We start from the raw sequence: 23,523 nt of genomic DNA, 5'->3' as shown, positions 1-23,523 counted from the left end.
ACCGGTAGTACGCAAGCGCTTCGATGTGAGTAAACTGTGGTATATATGTAATAAAATGTATTATTGCGCAATAAACAATTCATGATGCTGATTTTAGTATTCATCAGGACAAATATTAGCAGTTAATGTTCGCTTATTTATTCCTTGCTCATCAAAGTAAGCGATATGTTAATGCTTTTGATGACTAGTCTTTATCTTACACCAAATCCAGGATACGTTGCAAACTTTTACAAATGATACTTATGTCTTTATACTGTCAAAAATTTTGTTTGAAGAAGCATCTGTCATTATCTGATCATTATTCTTATCCCATCCATCGATCAGTCATATTTTGCCACATGTCAGTGACCAGAAACAAATCTAATATTTTTTTTTGCCTTAGGGTTATCGTTTTGCTTTCAAAATTAGCATACTTCAGTAAATCAATAAGCGATTGTGTTGCCTCTATATTGTTATAGACATGAGAATGTCAATATATTGCAGTACATACAGTCGACTATACAGACATGAGCTGTAGCTTAGACACTCGACGATGACAGCAAACAAGAACTTGAAGTTCAGTTTATACAAAAATAGATGATAAATTAACTACGTGAATTTTATAGCACCAAACTAACCATAGCAACACTTACTCTTCTCCTTGTTTTACAAATTAAACAGTGCTCAAAATACCTGCGTAAAACGGGATAAGTACCGTGAGCACTATTTAGCCTTGCTTACATTCACAAGGTCACAAACATGCACTTGCTATGTTTCAAATCGTTCTTAAATGCGTGCGGGGGCGGTCGTATTTTTGGAACACGCTATCCTATTCATTTTAACTTGATAAACTATTTGAATAGCTTACATCGTACGCGATACTTAGTCCATTATGAATTATTTACTCAATGTGACTTACTTATCTTTTGTCAAAGGGTTTCTGTGGTTTTGAGTTAGATTTTATAAACCATCATCTCATCATAAAGGAAACAAAAGACCCGTACAGTATCACTATTTTAGGTCAACAAGAACTACCGCTTCGTTTACTAAACTAGTGACAACTTGTACAGTAATTGAAACCGGTATTATTTTCTATTTTTGTTCATGTCTGGAAAACCCTACGGTCGATTACCTCTACAAACAAAAAGCGTCTAACTCTTAACAAAAATGACATCAGAAAAGAAGAAAATTGTCATTAAGGCACTGAGAAAATATCCAACAACTTTGTAATGCATCAACGACCGTATCAACATTGCGTAATAAATTTATATTTCATGCTTCCCTGATCCTTCAATATCAAGGTTTAAAAAGTAAAGTTTACATCAGTGTACGATGATGGAAAATATAAGTTAGAAGTTGATAAAATAAATCGTTTAGTCTGAACCCTTTGCAATTGCTCTACACATTTTAAATATACTAAAAAAAGTACACACGTATTTTCAGATGTAATTCTGGCTCAGAGACATTATCCATTTGCCAATGTAAAATTGGTCATCATCTTTTGCAAATGAATCTAAAAATCGAACTGACATCATCTGTGTCTAATTTTAGGTGAGCTTTACAGTTATTAAGCCACCATTTCACCACATCATCTCATTTCGTCTTTTGGTAGCAGAGCACAGGGGCAAGAGGTAAGACACATCTTTCATAATTTACTACAGATGAGTCAAGACAAAAACTCATTAATATTACACTGATTATACCGTTAATGTTAGATGATATCATTCACATGCCAGCTTCTCATGCAGGAAGCTGTGGTTTGATTTTGCAAGATCTACTGTTTGAATGAAAAATTAACACTAAAATTATTTATAGTGAGCGTTGTTGTCGAGAGATTTAAATTCGGGATGGGCTTGGATGCCAAGACGCATGACCAGACGAAACCCAATCAAGGCGTAACGTGATATGAATACAATGTATTATTGCAAAGGTAAACAATACATAATGATGAATTTTAGTATCCATCTGGACAAACACTAGCAGTTAATGTTCTCATATTCATTCCTTGCTCATCAAAGTAAGCGATATGTTAATGCCTTTGAAGACTAGTCTTTAACTTTAAGCAATTCCAGGGTATATTGCAAACTTTTACAAAATATAGCAATGTCTTGATACTGTCACATTTTGTTGGAAGAAGCATTTGTCATTATCTGACCACTCTCATTATGCAATCAATCAAGCAGTCATTATCCAATCAACAATGAATCCTTCGAAATAAAGCAAAGATCTCCAAAATATAATCAACTTTCACAATTAGTGAACACATTTTAATGCACAGGATCACATTAGTGGGGGCAATCGCAGACATAATTTAGTTCTCCTTCGTTAAATACACAATTTACATTAAGTACAACTTTCTTTGGTGTGCTTGTTGTGTGCGAGGTTTAAGCTTAAAAGCAAACATATATCGACTTTAATGATTTTCAGGGCATTTTGGCAGCAGCTATTGCGATGGTGATCAAACGAAACTTACAGAAAGAAAAGAATTTTCGTACTGTTGGGCAAGACATGTTTTTCCCTTGTCTCTATTTTAAGTTTGAGCTTGGTTTTAACTTTGTGTACAAACGTAGACGTATAGACGTTGTGTATAAATTTCAACTTATTGAAGAAGTTTTGAAATTCTTAAATTCTGTCAAATTGCCTTGTATTTACTTGTGTATTTATCACCTGTGTTAGAACCTCTACATCAGGATCGCCGGATCTAGATAAAAGATAATAAGTATTTACATTTTGATGTATGCTAGGATGAATGTGATAGGATGGAGATGGGTACCATTGCTTCTTTGCGAGATTATTTGATTTTCGGGACGGAGTTAAACCTTTCTATCCTAGAATACAATCAATCAACCAATCTCTCTCTCTCTCTCTCTCTCTCTCTCTCTCTCTCTCTCTCTCTCTCTCTCTCTCTCTCTCTCTCTCTCTCTCTCTCTCTCTCTCTCTCTCTCAATGATTACAACCGCTTAGACTGGGCGGAACGACTAGTCTAGGGGGCAATTCTGTCCACCAGCAGAACTATCAACCCAGGGTAGGAAATACTTCTAGTTTTCAATCGGGTTCGAACCCACAACATACGGCATCAGTCGCCTAGCGGAGAGGCAACAGACAGAACCGCTCTGCTAAATCCCCACTCTCAATAAAGAGTGGTTAAATACCGGGCTAAGTTGTTACCACACACGTTGTAAATAAACCATATCATCATCATCGAAATGCGAGTGATATAAATTTTATTTTTATGTTTGGCCGAAATCTGTTATTGACCATTTTTTAGAACAGATCGAACAAAATATAATGAAAACACCTGTCTACGGATATACCAAAAAGAACAAAGGAAATATGTATTATATCTTGACTTTACCGTGTGACAAAGATAAAATATTCGTTCACGCTGCCCCAATGCAGCACCTCAAAGGATTCACGTTTGCTGTTGTTCCAAGGCTTGCCATAAAAAATATCAAGGCTAACTTTCCTTGCAGCCAATGGCCTTGGCCCTCGCGAAACGACTACGTTTGCACAGTTGCGCCTTTAATTCAGAAATCAGACATTCAATTCAAAACGTCAAATAATTGGACATATAGGAGTAAAAAACTTTATTGTAAACAGATAAGCTTAACTTCTGTTTATTTTTAAAGCGTTGTATACAAATGCATTTTACAGTGTTTTGAACAATAAAACTGAGTATAACGATTTTCACAGAACACTACCATCGTTCACACGTACTCTTTCTATATTAAACATTAGTGTTAAAAGTGTTGGTATACAGGTCATGCAAATGTCCTGAAATTCTTTGGTCTGACAGGATATTTATCTTACAGGCAGGTGCGGCGTACCACTGGCTATTATGAAAATGTTGAAAAACATTTGAGTGCATGTAATATAGAAATCAACAATTGTCAGTAACGTGAAATCAATATCTCGATCCTATCGTCCAATAAATTATGTTATTATACACCTGCGTCAGTAAGCTATGGAGTTTCGAGGTATCACAGGACACAGAGTCCAATAACTTTGACGCGTAGTACAATAACTTTAGGTGTAATTGGATTTTATTTGACCTTTGACCCCAAAACACCTTTACGCCAACACTGGGGAATAAGAAGATGAGATTTTAACAAAAAACATACTTCTCTACATAGTTCTTGACGTTAATTTTTGGCCTGAATGACATCTGCACGTAAGGATATTGTTTTCCTTTCGAATGCGTCTTGTTTATTTATTTATTTATTTTATTTATTTATTTATTTATTTATTTATTTATTTATTTATTTATTTATTTATTTGTTTGTTTGTTTGTTTGTTTATTTATTTATTTATTTATCATGAGTTCAAGCTTCCATTACTATTTGCTTAAGAATGTAAAGACAAATGCAGACACATGGTCAATCAGAGACACAAAACAGGTTTACTGTAAAACAAACAATTACAAACATAAAAAGTTGTACACTTCAAGTGACTGCAAAAAAGAAGGTCTTATTATACGAATCACGAAAAGGAACACTACTCTGAGGTGAAATATCGGTGTATGAAGACATATAGAAAGAAACTATAATTAACTTCAGCTTCCCAGAAAACCAGTCTGTATTTGTTTGAGCTGAGACTTCACATTTGGTTGAGTACTTCTTGAAATATGGCCTAATTACAATTTGAAAAACGACAAACTTACAATATTCATTTAAGTATGCCAATAATTACAATATTCATTTAAGTATGCTTATGAGCAATTAATTTCAAACCAACAATAACCAAAACTCTAATCAGATCTTGATCTTATCATGACAATACTAAATACCAAATTGCATGACATTGGAACCAACGGTGGAACAAAATCTGTCTACGGACGGACGGACACAAAATCAGACATTGCGGCGATATAGGATGCCTTTGGCACTTTGCGCTACTGTGTCCAAGAATGCCATCAGAAAAGAAGCAAAATGTTATTACGGCGCAGAGAAAATATACTTAAATTTGTATTGCATAATGGCCGTAAAAAAATTCTTCTAACGATCATTATCAACATTGCTAATAAGTTTATATATTATGCTTCCATGTTCCTTCATTATCAAGATTTAAAATGTTTAGTTTCAATATCACTGTTCGATGAAAGAATACGTTTTTTAATAAATAAATATTTTAGTCTGAGCTCTTTGCAGATACTATACACATGCTTTCCACTATAAATAGTGTCAACTTATTTTCAGATATAGTTCTTACTCATAGACATTGTCCAATTTGCCAATGTGAAATTGATCGTCATCTTTTGAAAATAAGTCTGTCACGACGAAATGACGCCATCTGTGTCTAATTTTAGGTGGTGAGCTTTACAGTTATCAAGCCACCATTTCACCGCATCGCCTCATTTGCCTTTGGTTGCACATGTTTCATAATTCACTACAGACGAGTCAAGACAAAAATCATTCATGTTCCACTGAGTATACCGTTAATGTTAGATGATATCATTCACATACCAACTTCTCGTGCAAGAAGCTGTGGTTTGATTTTGCCAGATCAACTCTTTTGATGAAAAATTAATACTAAAATTATTTATGATGAGAGGTGTTGTCGGGAGATTTAAATTCGGGATTAGCTGGGATGCCAAGACGCATGGCCAGAAGAAACCTGATTAAGGCTTCACATGATAGGAATACAATGTATTATTGAGCAATAAACAATCCATGATGCTGATTTTAGGTATTCATCAGGGCAAAAACTAGCACTTAATGTTCGCATATTCATTCCTTGTTCATCAAAGTAAGCGATATGATAATGCCTTTGATGACTAGTCTTTAACTTGAACCAAATCCAGGGTATATTGCGAACTTTTACAAATGATACTTATGTCTTTATACTGTCACAAATTTTGTTTGAAGAAGCATCTGTCGTTATCCAATGAATCGATCAGTCATGTTTTGCCACATGTCAGTGACCAGAAACAAATCTAATGTTTTTTTGCCTTATTATCGTTTTGCTTTCAACATTCGCGTACTTCAGTAAATAAGTAAACGATTGTGTCTCTACTGTATTTTTATAGACATGAGAGTGTCAATATATGCAGTATATACAGTCGACTAAACAGACGTGACCTGTAGCTTAGACACTCGACGATGACAGCAAACAAGAACTTGCAGTTCAGTTTATACAAAAATAGACGATAAATTAACAACGTGAATTTTATAGGACCAAACTAACCATGGCAACACTTACTCTACTCCTTGTTTTACAAATTAAACAGCGGTCAAAATACCTGCATAAATCAGGAAAAGTACCGTGGGCACTATTTACCTTGCTTATATTCAGAAGGCCACAAACATGCACTTGCTATGTTTCAAATGGTTCTCAAATGCGTGCGAGGGCGGTCGTGTTTTTTGAAACACGCTATCCTTTTCATTTTACCTAGATAACTATTTGAATTACTTACAGCCTACGCGATACTTAGTCCATAATTGAACACAACTATATCGGGTTTGACTTTTTCACCACCTAAATATAAACAACCAAACTGTATATATTTTTTTATTTTGGTTATGAATTATTTTCCTGAATGTGACTTACTTATCTTTTGTCCAAAGTTTCTATGGTTTGAATAAGACTTTATAAACCATCATCTAATTACAAAGGAAACAAAATACCTGAACAGTATCACCGTTTGAGGTCAACAAAAACCTCCGCTTCGTTTACTAAACTAGTGACAACTTGTACAGTAATTTAAACTGGTATTATTTTCTATTTTTGTTCATGTCTGGAAAACACTACGGTCGATTACACGTAAAAACAAAACGCGTCTAACTCCTAACAAAAATGGCATCAGAAAAGAAGAAAATTGTCATTAAGGCACTGGGAAAATATCCAACAACTTTGTAATGCATCAACGACCGTATCAGCATTGGATAATAAATTTATATGTTATACTTCCATGTTCCTTCGATATCAACGTTTTAAAATGTTAAGTTTCAATATCAGTGTACGATGAAGGAAAATATATGTTGATAAAATACATCGTTCAGTCTTAACCCTTTGCAATTACTTTACACATTTTAAATATGATAAAAAAGTATACACGTATTTTCAGATGTAATTCTTACCCAGAGACATTATCCTTTGCCAACGTGAAATTGATCGTTATCTTTGGCAAATAAATCTGCCACACGAAATGACGTCATATGTGTCTAATTTTAGGTGAGCTTTACAGTTATCAAGGCACCATTTCAGCACATCGCCTCATTTTGTCTTTTGGTTGCAGAGCAAAGGGACAAGAGGTAAGACACACACCTTTCATAATTCACCACAGATGATTCAAGACAAAATCATTATGTTACACAAATTTATACCGTTAACGTGAGATTATATCATTCACATGCCAGTTTTGCCAGGTTTGATTTTGCCAGATCTACTCTTTGGATGAAAAATTAACACTACAATACGCATGGCCAGAGGAAACCCGATCAAGGCGTTACATGATATGAATACGATGTATTATGCACAATTAAAAATTCATACTGCTAAATTTAAGTATCCATCTGGACAAAACACTGGAAGTTAATGTTCATCAATTGCTTGAAAGTAAGCGATATGTTAATTGCCTTTGATGGTTAGTCTGTAACTTGAAGCAAATCCAGGGTATGTTACGAACTTTTACAAATAATACACGTTTGATACGCTCAGAGTTTGTTTGAAGAAGCATATGTCATTATCCGATAATTATCATTATCCAATCAATCAATCAGTTATTATCCAATCAACAACGAGTCGTTCGAAATGAAGTAAAGATCACTGAAATATAATGAACTTTCACAATTAGTGAACATTTAGATTAAGAACAGGATCCCATAAGTGGAGGCAATCACAGTCATTATTTATTTCTCCTTCGTGAAAAACTTACACGAATTTCACTAAGTACAACTTTCCTTGGTGTGCTTTTTGTGTGGATTTAAGTTAAAAGCTAACATATTTATTTATTTATTTATTTATTATTTATTTATTTATTTATTTATTTATTTATTTATACATTTTTCTTTTATACACTTTTATTGAGCGGCAGAATTACTTTACAGTAATTTTCATTGCGGCTCTTTCTGAAAAAAAAACCCCAAAAAACAAAAACTACATATCACAGACATGCGTACAAGAGACGGAATTACTGGGAAACATTCCTTCTTATGTAGTCTTTCAAGTTACTTTTGAAAGTATAAAGAGTAGTACTCTGTCTAATATTTGTAGGTAAAGCATTCCATACTTTAGATCCTCGGAAATGAAACCTACGTTGACCAGATTTTGAAATACACCTTGGTACATAACAGTCCTGGCGATATGCAGACCGCGTATTATGGTCATGAACATTGCAGTTGAGAGTAAATAAGCTTGATAAATATTGTGGACAGACACCATTCATACATTTAAACATTAAAATTGCAGTAAAGTAAAAATATGCTGTCTAACTGACATATATCGAATTTAATGATTTTCAGGGAATTTTTGCAGCAGCTTTTGCGATGGTGATCAAAAGTCAAACTTACAGAAAGAAAAGAATTCGGTACTGTTGGACAATATATTTTTTTTCATATTGTCTCTACTTTAAGCTTGGTGCTAACTTATCCGGACACAGACGCTGTGTATGAATTTAAACCCATAGCACGGATTCTTAAAATGTGAAATTCTGTCAAATTGTTCGTGTATTTATTTTTGTATTTTTTAGCTGTGTGAGAACCTCTACGATGACGAGATCTAAGAGATAAAAGATAATAAGTGTTTACATTTTGATGTATGCTAGGGTGAATATGATAGGATGGAGATCGGCACAATTGCTTCTTTGCAAGATTATTTGCTTTCGCGTTATGTAGTTAAACCTTTCTACCCGAGAATACAATCTCTCTCCCTATTCGTAAATCTGAAACTATCGTGAATATCTCTCTCTCTCTCTCTCTCTCTCTCTCTCTCTCTCTCTCTCTCTCTCTCCTCTCTCTCTCTCTCTGACATTTAAAGGGCAGACGGTCATTTTTACTATCTTTTTAGGCATGTACAAACCTATCATCGAAGAGTGAGTGATATAAAATTCATTTCTAAGTTTTATGTTTGGCAAAAATCTGTTATGCAGGTTCTAAAACGTTTATCAACCGATTGAACAAAATATAATAATAAAACTGTCTACGGACATAACAAAATCGAAATGAGGTAATATGTACTATATCTTGATTTTAACATGTGACAATGATAAAATATTCGTTCAAAGGCTTTCCATAAATACATCAAGGCTAACTTTCTTTGCAGCCAATGGCCTTGCCCCTGGCCAAACGACCACATTTGCGCCTTAGATTGCAGAAATCAGACAATCAATTCATAATGTCAAGTAATGGGACGTATGGGAGTAATCTAACTAATTGAACACAAAATAACTTATGTTTACTTCTAAAAGCGTTAACGTTGTTGTCTACAAATGTATTTTAAAGCGTTTCGAATTATAAAACTGAGTAAAACTGTTTTCACAGAGCACTAACATCGTTCACACGTACTCTTTCTATATTAAATATTGGTGTTAAAAGTGCTGGTACACAGGTCATGCAAATGACCCGCAATTCTTTGCTCTGACAGGAAATTTATCTTACAGACAGGCGCGGCGTACCGCTGACTATTATGAAAACCGTGAAAAACATTTGTGTGCATGTAACATAGGAACGATCCTGTTGTCCAATAAATTATGTTATTATACACCTGCATCACTAACCTTTCCATCGTACAGTAAGTTTCGGTATCATAGGACGCGGAGTACAATAACTTTTGACAAGGGCACTGCAGTCAGTCTCCTGTGGTGGGGTTCCTTGTGCAACGGTTTTATTCTATTTCGTTAAACTTGATTTTGATATTTCAAATTAAGATTTCGACTCAAAACCGCCTGACCGCTTTCTTCATTACCTGCAAGTCCTTTTCTCCTCTCAAACCTATGTACATGCCAATCTAATTGCTCCACAAACATTGCCAACTTGCTAATCGGCTGTCCGTATCAGCGGATTAGTTGATTAAGTCAACACCACAGCTGTCCCACGCGTAGTAAAATAAGATACCACGTATGTGACGGCTATTACCTCATCGGCATTTTTAAGGCGTCTTGTCCGTCTTTAAAGGTATACTGTAACCTGTTCCAGTTTTGCCACAGTTACCATGGAAAGAGGAAATCTAACCAGTCACAGATTTTAAGCTGGAGGCCTTTTTTTAAATAGCGCCCTCACATGGGCATTTTGTATACCAAGGAACGCCCCTCTGACCATATATGGGCATATTTAGATTACATGTGACTGTATACCTTTAAGCTGAGTGTGGACTCTTAATGTGGTTTTGCTATACAGGTTGTGCAAGGTGACATATTCATACAAAGATGTCCATTGAAGTCAGGTATACATTGAGAGTCAGAAAACGAGGGGATCGTCCAGACTCTTCCGCAAGGATTCTTGCTGTTTGATTAAAAACATATCACGTTCATAGTAACGATGATAGCATTTCTTCTTCTAATTTCAGACCATTATCATGAATGGATGTTTGATCTTGACGGCTGTTTTGACCTTAACTTGGACAGTAACTATCAAAGGTAACGTGTCAAATTACGACACTTAATCAGCATGCCTTTCGCTTTGATCAATACCTCCATGAACGTTGTTATGTACGTAGAACTAAACACCAAAATGTAACTACGCTAGGTTTCAATTTACTTTGCCTTTGACCGTGTTGGTGATGTGCCCAAAAATATTCACAGAATATCCTTAGTCTAACTCAAGTCAAAAGCAATACACCATGGGATCAGTTTGCCAATGTTCTATGTGATCAAAGGTTTTATACTTATTACTTTGTTACACTTATTGAACCATTGATAATGCAAATGATAAGACTAAATATAAGTATATATGCCAATGTAAATCATCACCGGACCGAACTAAGTTGGTGGTTGGTGTAGGAGAGAGTGAAGCTGTGACTAGTTTACATAGAGAGATTTAGAATTTCGTTTCACCAGCAAAGGTGTTTCTAGTGATATTAGTCAAGAATGTGTTTTTTCGAAGATGGTAAAATATTAAACATAAAAATATAAATTTATTACAGCCGAATGCCCATCAGATTGGAAGGAGTATGGCGACAAGTGTTACTATTTTGGTACAAACCGAATAAGCTGGAATGACGCCGACTCTTATTGCAAAGGTCAAGGGGGACAATTAGCAAAAGATACGAGCGATGTCCACAGTTTTCTGTCTGCGGAAGTTGCAAAACTCGATACATCTGGTTGTTCGCCTATATGGTATTGTAATCTGTACGTTGGTTTGGTTTACAGGGTAAGTTAATCATAAAGACTTCTTCTATAAAGACATTTTCACAAGACAGACTTCAATACTGAAAGCATTGTCCGTACTTTCGTCTTTTAGCATCTTTCTCTTATACATTAAAACTACATGAAAGTTGCAATAAGCATTTTGATTCGTGATTTGATTAGTGAATGTTCCATTTATTAACCTTAAATTTTCAAACAGTAGCCCTCCTGCAAATGGCATGATATGTCTCTCTCGATGAAATGCTATACGGTTATAAGCATGATGAATTAAAACACCTAATGCTATGTATTTTCAAAAAAAGAGAATGTAAAGTTTAGTATGGCAGCAATTGCTTACTCGAAGGATGAAAACCTCAATATAGTATTAATGATAATAATAAATTTAAGTAAAAACCTTGATACAACTTTATAAAATTTAATCAGTGCATACAGAAAAATGCATTATCGATTTCCATTCACAATGGCAGGTGTAGTAAGACCGACATTCAAAGAAAGTGATGGAAATCATGGTAAGCAAAATTGAAATGCTTTTATTAAAATGGTATTAACTTTGATGCCGAATAAAAATTATATATATATATATATATATATATATATATATATATATATATATATATATATATATATATATATATTATCACTATACCTTAAATGCAGCCCGGTCAAGGCTATAAATGGTCTGATGGGTCTGACGTGGATCAAAGTTTCATGCCTTGGCAACCAGGCGAACCTAACGACGGAGAGGTGAGAAGTCGGCTGAGATAGAATTGAGAAGCAGTGACTGGTCTAATTTCAAGTGGAACGATCGTCCTCTCGATTACGCTATTCCGGAATCGTGGTACATCTGTGAAAAACCATGTGAGTTAGAAATAAAAGCCTTTCGTCTATAAGCTCATTTGTTAAAAAAAATTTACACGTGAAGTTAAAACTCATAAATCTAAATCATGATATTTCCCTATTTATTTACCATACTTTGATCGGATCAATGATTTTTCTGAGTTAATGACGTAGAGTTCGACCATTTTCTGTTCTGAATATTCTTTTATGTAATTTGATTATAAAATGACTTTGGGTTACAAATGGTGTTGTGCTAAAGTTTTCGAAAAAATCCCAGTAAAATATCGGCATTTTTATTTTGTATTCAAATTTCCAGATTAATATTGTTAACGTGATAAATTCTTGACTATGCCATGACAACACTTGCAAAATCGGTGCATACGTGAAAAGACAGTATCCGCAAAATTTCAACCTCGATCTGATCAAAACTGGATTAGGAGATGGTATAAAGAAATTTTGAGGAGACAAACATTCCGACAAAACGTCGGACGTATTTAATTTTGAAAATTTAACGATCTGCTTTGTGGTGATGGAAAAAATAGCAGTGCGATATTCGCGATATTGCATACGGTTGGAACATCCGCAAGGCCTTAGAGAAAAATCATCCGTTTTTTCACATTTTGTGTCAGGATTTCAGCGTATTTTCGTGACAAAATAGCATTAAACGGCCTCTGCAATGGGTTGATATGATTCAGTTCAAAACAATATACATCCTCACTAACAGAAGGTTATAATAAAAAAAAGATAAAATTTGCCTATAACGATTTTCGTAAATCCCCTAGACAAGCATCAATGCTCCCGATTCACTTAGCCTGAGATGGCGCCCTTCATTCTCCCCAAGTTTTACGTCCACTAGATTTTCAATGAGACTTTTAAAATAGAGTTATTGGTGAATAAACAGGTTGGGTAGGACCGCTGTATTTCGATTACCCATTACCACGACGCGGTTTGATGACGATCCCATTTTACGTCACCGCGCACTGATGACTTGATTTTGTGAGAGAATGGTTGAAGGTTTCATTTAGAAAAGTTTGAGCAAGCTTTTTAAGTTTTTCACTTTCGAACTGTATGATACCGTCACCTGCGTCAGAAACAAACGAGAAGTCTTCTTGTCTAAGATCATTCAAAGCAACTCTGCTCTGCCATTGGTGATTTTGAAGAGCGTATATTTTAATGTTATTCAACTAATCCATTATTTCTTCACATTTTGATAGCCGAGGAGACGCCATCAACTGGTAAGGAAGATTTTTCTCGATAACTAAATGGCTAACTGCTACAATATGCTACAATAATTGCAGATAAACAATTATTCAAATGATATTGAAGACACAATTATAACATCGCTTTTGATACCAATCAACTGAGTGCTGATGCAAGAGGCCGACATTGCTTGAACATTAAAATACGGATAGTTTTCAATCGGATTCGAACCCACAACATACGGCATCAGTCGCCTAAAAACACATTAAAACAACGCAACGAAATGTGTACTAATTGCAATGGTTTAAGATTTGTGGATAGTTTACTTGTTTTCTTCTTTCTTATAATTTTCTAGTCGGAATATATTGCCGATTATACGGTGCCTAGCTTATGCAACCAGTCAATCTTCTTACCAACGAAACGAGCTGAACTTCAACACGCAATACATACATTTATCTTTACGGATATCAACACATGCATCTGGATATACATCTATGCATCATCTATATATTAATGCATACTGTGCATATATCTATACATCTATAAGTAAATTAATACAATTATACATCCATCTATATGTCTATATACATACATACATACATACATAAATACATACATACATACACACATACATACATACATACATACATACATACATACATACATACATACATACATACATACATACATACATACATACATACATACATACATACATACATACATACATACATACATAACTACATACATAACTACATACATAACTACATACATACTCATTCTCACAATGAACACTCGCTCACACATACGCTGGCATACACCTTTCGAGCGTTGTTTTGCGTGTCGCGTCACGCGTCATCAAACTTGGAATTTTCATTTCTTTCATTGTAAATTAGGAGAATGTCAGTCAAGCTGGAAGCAATATGAGGATTTGTGTTACTATTTTGGCACCAACCGAATAAGCTGGAATGATGCTGATACCTACTGCAAAGATCAAGGTGGACAACTTGCAAAAGATACAAGAGATGTTCACAGTTTCCTGTCTGGTGAAGTTGCAAAACTTAACACATCTGGTTGTTCGCAGTTACATTTATGTAATCCATTCATCGGGTTGATATTCAGAGTAAGTGAATCGTTATATATACTTGTTCCATTTTGACTCTTATTCTCGTCGACAGCATAATGTTTGTATTGAAAGCCGCTTTCACCTTTTTGAAATAACTAGGGTTATTTAAAACCCATGGCAACAGTTTTGATATGCGATATTTCTACAAATCTTGAATTTAAGATTTGTTGAAAATTATTGTACAAAGGAAACACTAGAAAGAAAGCTGAAAGAAAAACATGTCGCATCCTGGGCACTAAATTGCATAAATTTTGCATAAATTAATAACAAGCATACCGTGTTTGTATCCTAATATCAAAGGTGAAAAAGTCATATTACATAGTTATTGCATACGGCAAAGACAGAACAGTACTCTACCAAAAAGCACAGCGCAACACGGCACAGGCTATGAACACAAAGTGCCGGTATATATTACACATTCAAAATTGTCAAAGAAAGATGTATGGACCCCTAGTAAAACAACAAATATCAGATATTTCGAATGGGAAGGCTCATCGTATCCTTCATTTGGCAACCAGTATATAACCATTGTAAATAGAAAGCTTTCATAGTCTACAGAGTGATGTCACTGATGCGTCAGAATCGTTTGTTCAATACTTAGCGTGACAGTAAATGCGCATTGAGTTTTTAGAAATATCAAGCATTCGTCGATCTTTGAAAATAATAAATACTTTTCCTTCTGTTTAGCCTGGCGAAGGTTACAAATGGTCGGATGGATCGGCTGTTGATGAAAGCTTTATGCCATGGCAATCTGGTGAGCCTAACAACGGAGATGTGGAGAAGTCAGCTGAAATAGAATTAAGAAGCTCTGACTGGTCTAATTTCTCGTGGAACGACCGACCTCTCGATTACGAGATTCAGAAATCGTGGTACATTTGTCAAAAACCAGGCAAGTTTGAAATACAGCACAGTGGCGTTATAGGCTATATATGTCTCAAAGCGGCTTACTGAAATATAACGTGATGAAATTCTTGCTGTACAAATGCTTCCATCAAACTTGATCTCATGATGCTATGCAATGCTATACTTCATATGAACGTTGTAAACTTTCCATAAACCAAGCCAAAGACAAGGTACCACAGAGCGTCGCCTTTGTCTGCAAAAGGTGGGTGATAACGTGTTACCTCGCATCGTCTGTTGGTATGACATTTTTCAATGCCAATGTATGAAATAGTAACAATTCTTGCTGTTTTACCATGGGACAGGCACAAAAGTGGGGTAGTTTCGAGGCAAATTGCACTGTAAGTAAATAAATGTTATAGAATCTTGAATAGTATAGCTCTAATGCCAAACAAAGCTTGTGTTCTTAAGAGTTTTGTGAAAGCTGTTTATTGGCCGACGAGTAAAATTCTTTCACGAGGAAAGAGTTTTGGATGAGTGGTAGGATGAAAATCATATGTGAGAAATATATGGTTGTTTCATGAGGTGGATAGTAAGTTTCTGTAATTGATGGTTGTTTGCCGAAGGGGAGGTAATGAAGGGCTGTGTAAATATTGTGCGGGAATTTATTAAGGGAAGCCAGCCACTGGCAGGTTTTCTCTCATGGAAAGGGAAGGGCTTTTAACTGTAGCTTCAGGGAAGTTGCCATGAGCTTCCATCTACCTATCAAAGTTTACGCTTGTCATTTTGTAAACGAAGAGTCGCCAAACATGTAAAAAACCTGTCCTATGAATTCCTAAAACCGGAAGGCCGATTGCTTTTTCAACTTTTGTATGTTGCGTTTCTTATCCCTAAACTTAAAGTGTTGTTCGCCAGAAAGGAAGGTTTGACACTTCTCACAAGATTACAGCTTTAACGGCGTATAGTGTTATACACAGGACGTTAACTTGAATACCATACATGTATTCCTACGTTGCACAGCGACTTATCACTAGATAAAATCATAAAAGACCTTTCATTTTGTGACGTTCTCAGCATGGTTTTGTAGCAAAAATCGGACTTTAACCTCTCTCCTTGTATGTATCAGAATGAATAATATAACAAATGGCGACGTCAAAATAAGTCAATGTTAGATACGGCCAAAGGGAAAATTTTTTTGTCGATGTAATGGGTTACACCGTCATTTCATATTACTTTGTCTTACTTGAGGATACACTTTTGTGTTCTTTCTCCACAATTTATTTAATAGCGCAACCACCACCGGTAGAAGGTAAGAACTCTATCTAAGTGTAAATTACCAATATCAATGTCAATAAATCACTTGTATTTTAGAACAGCCGTAACATCAAACATAAATGATTGAAAAAGAGATCTTCACATCCAAGTGCGACTGTTCAATTAATTGCCCATAACATAGCGACTAAAAACCCAACATTAAATCATACCAAGAGAATTTTTCTGCAGGCAGTTTTGTTTTCACCTTTTACCAGTTTGATCGTAAAGAAAAAATTGTTCTACATATTTACACTCGAATTACCTACCTTATAATCTTTCTTCATAGATAGATAGATAGATAGATAGATAGATAGATAGATAGATAGATAGATAGATAGATACATAGATACATACATACATACATACATAGATACATACATACATACATACATACATACATACATACATACATACATACATACATACATACGTACATTTTTCGCAGATGAACAATTGTGGACTTGGGGACTTTCAACGCTTTTTTAAACTGAAATGTTATTAATCTCTTTCGAAACAGGTGAATGTCCCTCAGGTTGGAAGCAGTTTCAAAGCAAGTGTTACTATTCTGGCACAAACCGGATCAGTTGGCTTGATGCTGATTCCTACTGTAAAGATCAAGGAGGTCAACTGGCAAAAGATACAAGTGATGTACACAGTTTCCTGTCTACGGAAGTTGCAAATCTTGACACTTCCGGTTGTTCGCCAATATGGTTTTGTAACCTTTACGTTGGTTTAGTCTACAGGGTAAGGGAGACAGACACTCTTTCCAACTTTCAGCATGTTGTTTATTTCGTTAAAATGTTGTGGGGAGACTTCTCAACTGTCGCGAGCTTTTTAGAAGGACTGAAACGTAGCTGACTATTGTAGTGTCAAATCAATAGTTGAATACACATGTAATTAGGCCTACCTCTTTTTTAAACGATAGCCTGGCGAAGGTTACAAATGGTCGGATGGATCGGCTGTTGATGAAAGCTTTATGCCATGGCAATCTGGTGAGCCTAACGACGGAGATGTGGAGAAGTCAGCTGAAATAGAATTAAGAAGCTCTGACTGGTCTAATTTCTCGTGGAACGACCGACCTCTCGATTACGAGATTCAGAAATCGTGGTACATTTGTCAAAAAGAAGGTGAGAATATGCGAGCCCGTGGTGTCCAAAAGCATTGAACAATGGAGTTTACGGGAAAGTTTCAGAGATAGAATCAACTCTCACCAATAAATAAATGATAATCATAATGTTGAAATCCACTTTACTGATTAGAACGACCTTAATGTACAAGACTGACAGAGGCATGCAAAATGTGAATTCAGCAATTCCTTGATAAGGGCGAACTCACAACTTACAACACTTACAACAACAGTTCTGCTAGATCTCTGAATCTAAACTGGGTGGTTCAGCAGAGCGCTTTTGGTGACAACAACACATGAAGTATTATATTTGAACATGTAAACAATCTTTACTAATTTGCAATATCTTCTCCCTTTGCACTTAAAGGCAAATATGCTCAGTTGAAAGTTTGAACTATGCTTGGGGTCCTTTAGCTTCTTAGGTACTTTAAACAAGTAAAATTCGTCGAAACCGTCATTCTCTCCTTTCATCAACAATCCTAGCTTCCACACCTGAACCACCTCCAACTCAAGCGCCACCACCGCCTCCAACAGAAGCTCCTCCTCCTCCAAAAACCGAACGTCCTAAAACGGCTGCACCACGTAAGACTTATGTTTTAGTCTTCTTTTCGTAAATATAGTATGTATGTATGTATGTATGTATGTATGTATGTATGTATGTATGTATGTATGTATGTATGTATGTATGTATGTATGTCTCTCTGTGTTCGCGCATGTGTATTAACACATATTAGTGTGTTTGTATGTATGAACGGATATGTATGTAATATGCTTTTAATTTTTGATTTTCGCTCACGCACATTTTCATGCGTGCACTATTTATGTATATCCCTTTTACATGATGTATGGATACCTAAATTTGCAAGCAAATATTACATGACAGACTTAAATGAATAAATACACTTTTATCGTTGCCATATGCACGCTTGTCCTGTGTAATGCATTCACCTAAATAGACAGTATGCGTTATTTTCACTAGGAGAGTAATTAACATGTTGTTTTCATCGTCTTTTGTTTAAATTTCATGACAGAAGAACCTCAGAGTAAGTAGTGGTTTTATTGTAGTACATTTAGAAGATGGTATGCATTGTTTTATAGTCTTTGAGAGAGGGAATTGCTAAAGAGAGAAACGCTTTTTATCATAAAATCACATGTGGCAGCTTTCTTACTAGTAAACAGTTATGTAGTTTACGTTCCTCTTATTTGACACAAACAAGTAAAAACAACAGAAAATATCATTAACGATATCCATGGCATTATTGATATCAAATCAAATTTAATATTTCTAATTATAACATTGTGCAACGGAATTTGATTTGATTTAGTTTAATGTACCCACATTTAATATAAGTAATGTAATGTTGTTTTATTGCATTGTATTTAATTCTTATTTTACTGTATCATATTGTATTGTATTGTGTTATATTGCACTGTGTTGTGCTGTGTTATGTTTTACTGTATTTCATTGTATTTTTTTGTATTTTATCGTATTATGTGTTATGTTGTGTTGTATTGCCTTGTATTGCATTGTATTGCAATGTGTCGCAATGTATTGCATTGCATTACATTGCATTGTATTGTATTGTATGTATTGTATTGTATTGTATGGTATTGTATTGTATTGTATTGTATTGTATTGTATTGTATTGTATTGTATTGTATTGTATTGTATTGTATTGTATTGTATTGTATTGTATTGTATTGTATTGTATTGTATTGTATTGTGTTATTATGTATTACACTGTACAATGCATCGGTCAATAACTCAAAAACTAATCTTTGGATAATTCTCTTTCCTTACATATAGCTACGAATATCCCAACGTTACCACGTAAATATTGTTTAATACAATTTTTTTTGAGATAAGCCAACGCACTTGTTTGGAGGTTTATCCTATGTATAATGGAACGTCTGTACTTGTAGTTGCACATCTGTTGGTTTACGAATCGAACGTTTAATGAAATTTTCCACAGGCAAAACAGCTAAATCCAAATATTAACATATATTTTGCCATGCCGACACAGAAGGCTGGTTTGGCACAGTGTTGATATTATGTATTTGTACATGAGCAAACATACTCTATATTGTATACGTCATATGTACTTTTACACCTAGTTAGTCTCTGAAAAATTACTGACATTCTAATTTGACCAGTAAGACATTCGATCACCACAATTTTAGAACACGTTAAATATATGAGTCTTAATCAAAAAGTACACATTAAGTTTTCACTGGTGTAAGTCTGACGGAAAAGTTAGAAATGTATACTCAAAATCATTATTTTTAATTCCCCAGCATGTGAGTATCCAGTCCCGATTCACAATGTTGCAGAGGGTAGACCAACACATCAGAGTTCGGACAAGCCAAAGAAGGACGGGGGATCTGAAAAGGCGGTGGACGGAAACAAGGACAGTGACTTGAAGAAGGGAAATTCTTGTACCTGGACAAATAAGGAATACCAACCTTACTGGCAAGTGGATTTAGGACAGACATATGATATCTATGAGGTCGTCATCACCAACAGACAGGATTGTTGCTGTAAGTCTCTGAGTATCGTTTATAACTGACTTTGCAGGGATAAGATATAAGGAAACAGTCGATGCCTCCAAACTCCGATTACCAACCTACCTATCAATGTCAATGAAGTTGCCTATCTTGTCACTACACAATTGACATATCTTTCCACTAACTCAAAATACGAACCAACCTTATAACCAGCCTTATAACTCGTTGTCTTAATATAATAGTTTTGATTCTAGGTTTCTTTTGTTTTTCGTTTTATTTTTGGGGTTTTTTGAGGGGGTGGTCGTTTACACCTTCCGCATTAAAGTACCCAGAGCTATGTTGGTAACAGCCAAAACGTCGCAGGATGATAGTCATTCGTAAAACGTAGTTGGAGAAAATTATTACTGTCAGATAGGCTATGATTTTCCCATGACAAGCTGATACCCATCCTATGTATGTCACTTATACATATATATATATATATATATATATATATATATATATATATATATATATATATATATATATATATATATATATATAATATATATATATATATATATATATTATATAGATAGATAGATAGATAGATAGATAGATATGTATATATTATTTATTTATTTATATATATATATCATACCGACCATGAACCATCAAAGCCAGTAAAGAAACAAACAAACTCGCACGCATTCATCCACCTACGTTTGACTATTAATCACACATATCTTGACTTTTAATGCTTTTTGTTTCAGCTCACCGTATCAAGAATGCCCAGATCCGTGTAGGTGACAGCCAAAACTTCGAAGAAAACCCAGTGTGTGGGACGATGATCATCGGTAAAATGTCGAGAGAGGAAACCATTACCATAAGATGTGGCTGTGAGACACCGATGAAAGGTCAATACGTGTCCATTCAACTCATAGACAAGGAACAGATGCTCCATCTTTGTGAAGTTGAAGTTATGGCCGGTTAAATATTAATCATGGAACACTCATATCTTCGCATGAATATAGGTGACGGTGACCTTTGAAGTATTTCAAATTGATGAAAGTAAATGAGGGATAAGACTGAAAATTCAAATGAAACAATTTGTAGCGAATTGGTCATTTCAGAGTCTACAAATTTTACGTTAATATCTGCATTAATTCTTTCTCGAAATAAAGTGTCTGTCAGCATTAAAATATGCGTTTGGTGAGTCATTGAAAGAAATATACAAAATACTACTGTGGACCGGAGAGAAAAGGTAACGAGGAACGTGTATATATGGTTTAACGGTTCCGTTTGTCATTAAGTAATGTGTAAAGATGGCAAAAGATAACGTCTAGAAACATACATTAGATTGATATAGACATGAACCTTCGCAGATTAACCCTCATCAAAAATCACTATGACATGATGAAGTGAAATCCAAGACATGAGACTTACATGCGGAAGCTAAAAGCACACACGTTATCATTGTTACGCCCAGCAGACGAAGCGAGTTGGAAAAGTAATCAAGCTCCGACCATAAGGCGAGAATAATTACACCTAAAACAGCTAATTGTGCTTAATGTTAATGTCTTTCAGGTTTCTGTTGATTATATATGCATTGTTACAGTAAAATCCGCCACTATGTATGACGATATTTATTGAAAATTTTTCATGTCGAGAACAAGAAGTTCGGACTTCATTATTTACTTTAAAGATACTCACAACTTACTCTCCCCTCTCTGTCTTTCTGTCTGTCTTTTGTATATGTTTCTATATCTCTTTGTCTCTTTTTCTGCTCTCCTGTCTGTCTCTTTCTCTGTCTCTCTCCTCTCTCTCTCTTATATCTGTCTTCCTTCTATACAGTTCTAGTTTGTTATTTGTGGAAAATCTCCATCTGAGGTGGGTGTACACAAAATTTAGGTACTATGAGCGACATATGGAAGAGTAGCTAGGCGAGTGCTACACAGACTGAATTGATCGAAATCGAATGTACTCTAGCAAACGGATTCTGTTGACTTACACAGTCTTTAATTCTTTGTATTGTAGAGGACATGCAAAACTACCGCATACATTGAATATAACTGCTTATTCCCTCTGATCCTTATGTGTGCAGTAAAAAGACATGTTTTTTGGCCCAACTAGATGCCTCAGGAGGATTTCACTGCACAATATCATTTCATTACGTTTTGATCTTATTTCATTTCATTGTGTACGTGGGTAACTGACAGGGTTTCGTGCGTTTAAAGGATATATTATAACAGTGTGAAATTACACTATATTGTCCCAGATGTCATAAACCCTAGCACAATTTACGAGCATTGTGCCGGTGAAAACAAACAGCTCACATCCGACCAAAGATAGTACGCTTTTAGATTGAATGCAGATCACTGCATTGCCACCTTCGTCACTGCCGCAAATACATGGGCATTGACCTCCAACCATGAAATTTTCCACAAACTTTTTTATGATATGTAAACAGAACTTTTCCTAAAGTTTCAGCTTGTATGAAGATATTTAAAACCGCAACAATATTTACTTTTCGGTTTACGGTACTTTTGTACTGGTTTTGCCACACCAGGCGGATTTCCTCTTTATTTATGCGTGGAACTCTGTTTATGGCATTATAGTACCCAGCACAGTTAATTTCAACCTCCTTCAGTAATACTTTGGCCTCGAGGTGAATTTTCAAGACTTGTCCTTCAACAGGCTACACTGCTGTGACGCTCAGCATAACAAAACAAGGCTTTCGAACAACGTACAATATGTAAATTACCTACCCTCCTTTTAATTCATGAATGCAAAAATAGTTTGACGCCTCGTGTTTCGATCGATGACGAATAGATCGTCCAGGGTAGTATTTGCCACAAATACCGTACGTCACTCGACCTGGCGCGAAAAGCATCATGGGACTTGTAAGAAGACTATGTGTAGATATAATCTGATGACAGCTTACGCAGACTATGGTGAAACTGAAATATACGTGTGTTAAAACGCGCCCCTCAACTAGCATAAAAGGTTGGTACCAAGACAAAGGCATGTACATAGCAAGGAAAAAACTTCTTCAGTGACATGGTGACAATTTAAACAGCAGTGTAGATGTTCTGAAAATTTGCTTTTATTTCTGCCTTTATGGAGTATTTAGCAAGGATTGACCATCTTACCATTATTTAACTAAATTATTGACAAAACTACACGCAAATAAAATCTCTTGTTTTTAAGTTACAGGTCGATATTTAAGTCAATTATTTACATTACACTTACAAAAATAGATTTAATAAAGATAACATTTCTACCCTTAGGCGAATATACTGCTTGCGTTCAATATAA

At 35.2% G+C, this 23,523-nt stretch overlaps 1 protein-coding gene across 1 annotated transcript; it reads left to right on the top strand.

Annotated features, from left to right (window-relative positions):
- The first annotated feature begins 1,528 nt into the window (after positions 1-1,528).
- On the top strand, positions 1,529-21,407 carry LOC139136489 (uncharacterized). Its single transcript, XM_070704214.1, has 16 exons — positions 1,529-1,610; positions 7,150-7,229; positions 10,480-10,549; positions 11,056-11,282; positions 11,936-12,136; positions 13,330-13,350; positions 14,212-14,438; positions 15,129-15,330; positions 16,570-16,590; positions 17,113-17,339; positions 17,521-17,722; positions 18,205-18,303; positions 18,753-18,764; positions 19,529-19,552; positions 20,017-20,259; positions 20,979-21,407. The coding sequence occupies exons 8-16, from the start codon at positions 15,180-15,182 to the stop codon at positions 21,197-21,199; spliced, it is 1,200 nt and encodes a 399-aa protein (XP_070560315.1). The 5' UTR covers positions 1,529-1,610; positions 7,150-7,229; positions 10,480-10,549; positions 11,056-11,282; positions 11,936-12,136; positions 13,330-13,350; positions 14,212-14,438; positions 15,129-15,179; the 3' UTR covers positions 21,200-21,407.
- The last annotated feature ends 2,116 nt before the right edge of the window (positions 21,408-23,523 follow it).

The sequence above is a fragment of the Ptychodera flava genome, chromosome 7 (genome assembly GCF_041260155.1).
Source record: "Ptychodera flava strain L36383 chromosome 7, AS_Pfla_20210202, whole genome shotgun sequence".
Lineage (NCBI taxonomy): Eukaryota > Metazoa > Hemichordata > Enteropneusta > Ptychoderidae > Ptychodera > Ptychodera flava.
The sequence above is the reverse complement of the archived record's forward strand: the minus strand, read 5'-3'. Positions and strand labels throughout refer to the sequence as shown.

Coding starts and splice junctions, on each gene's coding strand:
- LOC139136489 (XM_070704214.1), top strand. CDS start 15,180: ATGCCATGGCAATCTGGTGAGCCTAACAACGGAGATGTGGAGAAGTCA. Junction 17,340..17,520: donor ACGTTGGTTTAGTCTACAGG/GTAAGGGAGACA, acceptor TTTAAACGATAG/CCTGGCGAAGGTTACAAATG. Junction 20,260..20,978: donor CAACAGACAGGATTGTTGCT/GTAAGTCTCTGA, acceptor TTTTTGTTTCAG/CTCACCGTATCAAGAATGCC.